The sequence below is a fragment of the Pelodiscus sinensis genome, chromosome 6, assembly GCF_049634645.1.
Source record: "Pelodiscus sinensis isolate JC-2024 chromosome 6, ASM4963464v1, whole genome shotgun sequence".
Classification (NCBI taxonomy): domain Eukaryota; kingdom Metazoa; phylum Chordata; order Testudines; family Trionychidae; genus Pelodiscus; species Pelodiscus sinensis.
Window position 1 is genome coordinate 88,047,769 of NC_134716.1, and position 7,802 is coordinate 88,055,570.

The following is a 7,802-nucleotide window of genomic DNA, read 5'->3' on the forward strand; positions in this document are numbered from 1 at the left end:
AGCCCACTTTAGGTGCAGAAGGGAAAACTTGGGACTGCTCTTTTCTGCTTACACTTTGAACAGGTAATACACTTAAGATGAAGCTCTTCCAAATAACTCTTTAGAATACCCTGGAAAAATGCAGAGGACTCACCTAAGCTACCTTTGGATTCTGATCTGTTGATATGATTCCAGAGAGCTCTTTACAAGCTAGCAGTTTACTCCAGCATGGTTGTGCTGCTGAATTATGCACACTGAGAATCACTTGTATATTGATCTTAAGTTACACAGGTTTACATGTAACTATCAAGCATTGGCTGACAGCATGATATTTAGGTAAAAAAGTCTGAGACTTATGCTGATTTTATACATTGCATGCCTTAGGTGGAATTAATGTTTCCCCAGGCTGGTACACCCTACACTTCACTCCTATATCTCCAACCCAGAGGAGATGGATATCCATAGTAGAGGCACTGGTAAATTATACTTCCCCTGCATTCTTAAATGAGTCTACAGCTTGAGGTTAGTAGGGTGGTGTAGCTTTGCTTTTATAGCACAATACAGGTAGTCCCCGGGTTACGTACAAGATAAGAACAAACCTACAGTCCCTAAGTTGAATCTGTATGTAAGTTGGAACTGGCGTCCAGATTCAGCCGCTGCTGAAACTGACCGCCAGTTCTGACTTACACACAGATTCAACTTAAGAACCCCAAGCGTCCCCAAGTCAGCTGCTGCTGAAACTGCTGCCTCTGGCTTCCTGTAGTCAGCGCTGGTCAGTTTCAGCAACAGCTGACTTGGGGACGCCTGGGGCAGAGCAGCTGGGGTGCTGCTGGGTTGCTCCAGTAGCACTGCTCCTCGGCGCTACTGGACCAACCCAGCAGCACCCCAGCTGCTCTGCCCCAGGCGTCCTGATTCAGCCACTGCTGAAACTGACCAGCAGTGGCTGAATCAGGACCTGGGGCAGAGCAGCTGGGGTGCTGCCGGGTTGGTCCAGTAGTGCCCAGAGCGGCGCTGCAGGACCAATTGGCAGCACCCCAGCTGCTCTGCCCCAGGGTCCACAACACTAGCTGTGCCCCCTCCTCCCCCCAGCAGACCAGGGACACAGGGAGTAGAGCCGCAGCGGGGTGCTGCGCCTCTGAGGCTTTGCTCTGGCCGCGGCTTCAGTCCCGGTGCCCCAGTCTGCTGGAGACGGTCCTCAGCAGACCAGGGGCACCGGGAGCAGCTTACGAACAGGGCTCTCTTGCCCCGGAGCTCGCAGGCAGCAATCCGCCACCTCGACCTCCGGGGTGAGAAAGCCCCATTCGTAAGCTGGATCTGACGGGGACTGCCTGTATGCCATTTCTATAGCTCTGATAGGAAAGCTGCCCTTGCTTGGGCAGTTTTTTTAGGTGGGGAGTGTTTGTTTGGCATTAGAACTCTGGCATTACTTAGGTCCTATTGATCATCTCTGTTTAGTGCAGGGGTAGTCTTAGTTGAAAGAAAGCCTGCCCTGTGCTTGGGAGCTCTTCAGGTAAATTGAGCTATTGGGGGGAGAGAAGTAGCTTCTTACATTTTAGCTTTTCCCCCTTGAAAGGGATTACACATAGACAAACATGATTAGAGGTAAGAAGCAAAAAATGCTTTATTAAAAAGATTTAGTTCAAGGACAAAATAAGAGCCATTATATATACACACATGCACACAAAAAAACATACAATGGCACATGGTGCCAACTTTAATCTAATTCTGCTAGTTATATAAAAAGTTATAACACTTTTGACCGAGTCTTAGCCAGATCCTGTATGACTGCAGAGTTGAGCTGTGGAAGAGTGCTAATCTTAGCATGTTTGCTGCTTGCATATTTGTTCTTTACTGTCTGAAATGAGACAAATGAGGTTAATCTTGATTATAGTTCTACATGAACACTGAAAACTCCAACCATTAAACTAGCAAGTGAACCAATTAACAAAAGCTGAAAACTGATCAACTATGTGCCATGGCAGGCCTATAAACAGGTAATAGCAACATCCCACAATTAAGGGTTTTCTTCATGAGCTAACCAACTGTTTAGACTAGGGAGTTAGACCAAGAAGTGTCTTGTATTTACCTGTTATACTTGGCTGCTAATAGAGTGGAACTTGCTGAGTTAAGAGCATGCTGCACCAATTGCTCTGTATTACTTTGTTCCCCACCATCACCACACCCATCCTACAGAGGAAATTAAGTTCCTTACCATGTGCTTTGTAAGACCCTGGTTCACTAGCATCACATTCTTAGCCATTTGTTGCATGACAGGGTGAAGCTCTGTCTCAGTGTAAGACATGTAGTGTTGTAAAGTTAGCGTCTAAGACAAGTAAACCAGTGTTACTCAATAGCATACAATTCCTTTAGAGGCACAAAGAATGTGCTCCTTTCCAGAAGTTTGCACCTATGCTGAGGTTTTGCCTCTGGGTGCCCCCTCCTGGCTCTATCCCATCCTCCAAGGCTCTGCCCCCACTGCACTTCTTCCTGACTTTGCTCAGCCTTCTGCCCTTAGACCAGGGGTTGGCAATAATTTGCTGGGGTCCACTCCAAGAACTTGTTACATGGTCATAGGCTGCAGGGTCTGAGACTGAGTTTGGCCGTAGGTGAGGATTGACCTGGGGAGGGCTGCAGGCTCTGGCTGGGAGGCACTTAAGTGGCTCCTGGTTGGGGTCCCAGTGGGACCTCCATCAGGGTCCCTAGCCAGCATGGATCTATGTGCTCCTTAGGGGGAGACTCTAGAATGGGCTGAGAATCTGGCTTGAATCTGAAGAAATCCCTAAGCAGGTCCTTTGTGGCCATTAGAGAAGTGCTCCCTGCCCCCACCAGCAGCTCATGGGATTGTGCTGGCTGAGAAGCTGCCTACCCTCTTTCCTCCCCTCTACCCCCAAAAAGCTGCCCAGGAAGCTGCCATGCTCTAGCTGCTTGACTCCCCAGCCCAGCTTGCTCTACCCTGAAAGTGATCTATGTATGTTCCCCTTTCCAGGGTGGGGAAAGGTCATGCCTTCTAGAACCTAACCCTATTTAAGGGGTGCTTGCTTGGTAGTACACCTAGGGTTGCATTTCCCAAAAATGGAAGTGTACCCTAGCCTACTGGCACTCCTGGTAGCTGTACCCATTTGATCCACTTGGTGCCTGAATGTCAGACTATAATCTAAAGACTTACCCACTCTCCACTGCCAAGAACCTTTAGAGCCAAGCAAAAAGCAGCTGCAGCAATCTGGGATGGAGGGTAGTGTACCATTTCATAATCCACCAGAGATAATTCCATCAGATATTTGGCTAGAGTGTGCTGTTCTAGGTCCACCTAGGATGAGAATCATATTAGTGGTCCTCAGTGAGCCCTGATAGATGAAAGCCACCCATTCTGCTTCTACATCCTCTGAAATAGAAAGGGACTGTCCCATACCCCACATTCAACTGGTTTGCATAATTTATGCAAGTTGTCCTATTACTAGTTCCTGCCATTTGTAGATTCCCTCTCAACCTGTACTAGCAGTTTAGTATCAGCAGACAACTCCATTCCCGAGTATCAGCTGTCCTCATGCATAGCTCATGTAACTAGCTACCAGCCAAGACAAGAGATGTGCATTCTGCAGAGGTTAGATGGAATTTTGTCCATTTACAAATGTCTTCATATCTACTTGCAGAAATAATAAACTGAGATATTGCCTTTAATGCCTCATGAATTTTACCTCTCCAATCTTGGATGCCCTCCTTAGAAAGTGCAGTGGCAGAGGGCGGCCCAAGGCAAAGTCTAGAACTTTTAGAATCTTAGTTTCCATTTGTTTGATCTGGTACTTGCTGTAAGTGTTGTCTGTTACAAAAGCAAAATCTCCAATTTCAGGAGGGTACATTTCTTCATACTTGCTAGCAACAAACATGGCTGTGACACCAACCAGCTGCAATATGTTCTTGGACACACTGTTTTCCTACAATACAAAAGCATTTAAGACAGGAATTACACAAGCCAATAAACATTGTCACAGGTTAAATACTACGCTGATGAAGTGGCATTAAATTTAAGAGTTTATATGAAAGTGTAGTTTACTTCCAGTCACAAGCTTCTTGACCACTTAGAAGGTAGTATGGGAGTTCATGCTGTACATTTAAACAGCAGTTTAAGACTACAGGAAAATTAAAGCTTCTATATTAAGTGTATGGTCATCAGCATACTAGAGCCAAAATATTTGTGTCGAGTACAAGTTAGTTGTACTAAGTAGTCCAGTCAGTCAATCATGTTTAATGATCCTTAAGTCTGAATTTCTAGAGAGATTATGAAAAGCAATTAGTCTTTGCTACAGTGCAACATTAAACTTGTGCTGGTTCAGATTTGTCACCCTTATCTGCTGTATGCGAGTGCAATTTTCCTTTGCCAGGATTCCAAGCTGCCATGTCATGCCCTTACCTGCAAGAAGCGATCAATGATAGCAGCAGTCATGTACATAGTCTCTGGAAGCAGTCTGAATTTCATCTGAACCTGTATAAGCCAGTCAATTAGTATAGCTCGCATATTTCCAGTAACTTCCTGTCCTGCCAGGTATTTTGGTCTGACAGCTTGTTGCTTCTGCACGGAAGAAGAGTATGCATTACTACAGCAATTCCTGCATATAGGGAAGCACTGGCACCATCTTCTTGGCCAACAAAGAGACAGAATCTAGCTTCTTTGGCCAAGAGATATTTGAAGGCAATAGTATAAGGCAGTTGTTAGCTATATTACCTTGGAGTAATAATGCCAGTGCTGGTAGTTTAAGCCAACTAGTTTTGCTTATCACTTACATTTTGAGTCTGTTAGAAAATGTATGCAGTTTATGTATAGCCTGTTGGTCAGAGGCTATTGAGAAACACGGTCTGATAAATGGAACTTGGTGGGAGAAGGAATCTGAGAGAAACCAGAACTATGTGGCTCAAAAACTTCTCACCAAACAGAAGTTGGTCCAATAAGCCTATCTTACCCTTCATTCTCCTAGCTGGTTGCTGGATTAAGGGAAAGATTTACTGCAAGGAATAAGACTCCTTGCACCTTAGGGATACCCAAAGGTCTAGAAAGAGAGGTCCAGTTTCTCAAGTAGCAATTGCACCAGAGAGGTGGTAACAGTCAGGGTAAAGTAGAATGACAGAAGATATGGTTCTTGTTTATACCAACCTCAAGATCTCTCAGATAGCTATAGATGTCCTTTACATATTCACTGCAGAGATTTGGGTCAGCACCATCATCTGCATCTACATCTCTCACTTCAAGCAAGACATCAGAAAAAGCCTGGCACAACATCTCCTCTGCTGGCACACATCCAGAGGTCTCCATTGGGCTTGGGGATGGAGATTCCAACTGGGGACAAAGTTTAAAATGGAGTACCCATAACTGCTACTGAAGACAACACTTCAGAAGAGAGGTCTCTGAAAGTTAGGCCATTAAGATTTGTAGATCAGGTCTATAGCAATCAGACTGACAATACTACAATGTTACTAAAGCCATGACAAACTACATCAGACCTCCACAGATGTATCACAATGATACAAGGGTGCAATAGAGTAACAGTATAGAAACTTAGTATGTAAGCTAGTTATATCACCCCCCAACAGAACTGAGTTCAAAAGATAGGACTACACAAACTTGATACAAGTAGTAAATCACAGCATCCCCAATGCCAGGTTTGGCCAAGACTGTTTCATAAGTCAGTGTTTGTAATGTCACAAGATATCCTATGTTGCAGGATGGGAGTGCTTGTTTTTAGTAGGAGCCATTTGAGATGGATGTCTACTAAGGGATGGTATCCTATAGACTACCTTTAGGTAACCAGGATTTCAAGTCCCAGGCTAAGAACATAGCCTAATAGCCATATGTGTACATCAGTAGCCCCTCTAGACCAGCATCCAGTCTAATAAAAGCCCATGCCAGATTCATTACCACCACACGGCAATTATCCTCACCTATTGACTACTCCCAGGTTTTGGCAGGTTCCACCAGACTTCTGCATGTTCTTAGGCATTCTGCCTCAGTCCCTCCCTCCCATCTCATCTGTAAAGTGAGATTTTACTGCTCTACCTCATTGGCAGGAGCACACCGAAAATCTGAGACAAAGACTGTTCTATACTAAAGTTTCACACAGTTGGCTTGTATATGAAGATTAGAGATGTATAATGTAGCTGCATAACTGTCAATTTTTCTATACACAAGCCAACTATGTAGTTAGACTACTATTTAAGTTACCAGCACCTTAAAGACTAACAAAACAGGTAGTTAAGTTACCTAAACACAGCATTACACTAGCTACAGAGTAGAATCTTGTATTGACCTAGCTATACATTCAGGAGGGTGTATTGCCTGCACTGGCAGAAGAGCCCTCTCAATGGGAGGAGGTGTACACTGAAGCACTTCAAGTGCAGCTGTAGCCTTTCAAATGCTACTGTGGAGTCGCTAAATAATCCATTCACAGACTGCTAGGGAGTTCACCAATGCTCCAGGGAAGAGGGCAAAGCCTGCAGGGTCAGTGATGGGAGAAACAGGCTCAACAGGGAGGCGCTAAGCCAGGCAGGAATCGGTGAGGTCAGGGTTGGTTTGGAGCGTGAAGAAGCGTGTCCCTCTTCCAGGCTTGCTAGGATCCCTGCTGGTTGTGGTTAGCTCAGAGCAGGGGCTGGATGCCGGCTGGCACTGCACTAATACCTTAGCAGGCTCCGGCACTGGGTTCTGCTCCTTAACCGGCTCGTTCACCTTCTCCGCGGCTCTCGTGGTTTTCTTGGCCAGGGGCTTCACGGCGGCGACGGGCAGTTTCGCTTCCTAGAGAGAAGAGGGGGCCGTGAGCGTCCCAGGCTCGGGCTTCTCGGGGCTTCGGCGGGATAGGCTCTGGCCTTACCTTTTTAGGAGGCGCTTTGGGCGGCTGCTTGCACACTTTGTTACCGATGTCGCCCAGGGCGGTTCTCGGCCTGAGGCCGGGCTTGGCAGCAGCCGCTTCCCGCTTGACGGCGGCCACATTGCTCTTCACTTGGTTCTCGGCGTGGACTCTGGTGTTCTGCGGAGAAGAGCGCCCCGTCAGCGCGGCAGCCCTGCCGGGAAGGGGACGCCGGGCACCCCCAAACCCTAGCCTCCTAGACCAGGCTCTGCTCAGGGCGGAGCTGCGGCGAGCCCGTTAGCCGGCCTTACCCGAGCCCCTGCACTAGCGTCCCGCAGCCCGGCGAGCAAGCTGGGGACGGAGCCGCTCTTAGCCCCAGGCCCGAGACACGGAGCAACAGCCGCAGCCAGACTGAGCACACGTAGACCCCGCTAATAAGGTCACTCCCCCACCCGCCCGCAGAAGAAATGGCTGCAGCCCGCCCGCGAAGGAAACCCGCCGGGGCTCCACAGGGTGACCCCTTCCTCCCGCCACTTACCCTGCTGACCCGCAGCGCCATGGCCCCTCCTGCACCACAAAGCCCTGAACTCCGGCTGCGCCGCTGCACCTTCAGCTGCCGGGCCTAGTGCGTGCGACTCCTGTCCCCACAGCTGCCCGGCTCAGAACACGAATGCACAACTCCCCAGCAGCCCTTGCCTGCAGGTTTAAACCACGCACCAAACTCCGCTCATTGGCTGCCCCCTCGTCTTCCCTCGATTCTCATTGGCCGCTCGCTGTTCCACCCCGAATGCGTTTCCGTGGAGACAGGGTGCTGATTCCTCTAGACGTTCGAAAAGGGGGCGGTGATTGTTTGTAGCAGGTGACGGCGTGATGCCTTTATGATTTAATCTCTGACGCTTGGCTGGGGACAGAGTTGGGGTGGGCAATGGAGTGTAGCTAAAAGAGTCTCAGGCTACCAGTATTTCAATAGTCGTGTACTGTGGCCATTCATCT

At 47.9% G+C, this 7,802-nt stretch overlaps 1 protein-coding gene across 1 annotated transcript; it reads right to left on the bottom strand.

The window, feature by feature from the left end:
* Positions 1-1,575: 1,575 nt before the first annotated feature.
* Positions 1,576-7,507, bottom strand: CCNB1 (cyclin B1). The gene is made up of 9 exons (XM_006119159.4): positions 7,348-7,507; positions 6,834-6,989; positions 6,644-6,757; positions 5,126-5,308; positions 4,388-4,546; positions 3,675-3,911; positions 3,146-3,286; positions 2,192-2,302; positions 1,576-1,834 (listed from the first exon to the last, which is right to left on the bottom strand). Exons 1-9 carry the CDS (start codon positions 7,366-7,368, stop codon positions 1,724-1,726), a joined length of 1,233 nt encoding a protein of 410 aa, XP_006119221.1. The 5' UTR covers positions 7,369-7,507; the 3' UTR covers positions 1,576-1,723.
* Positions 7,508-7,802: the final 295 nt, after the last annotated feature.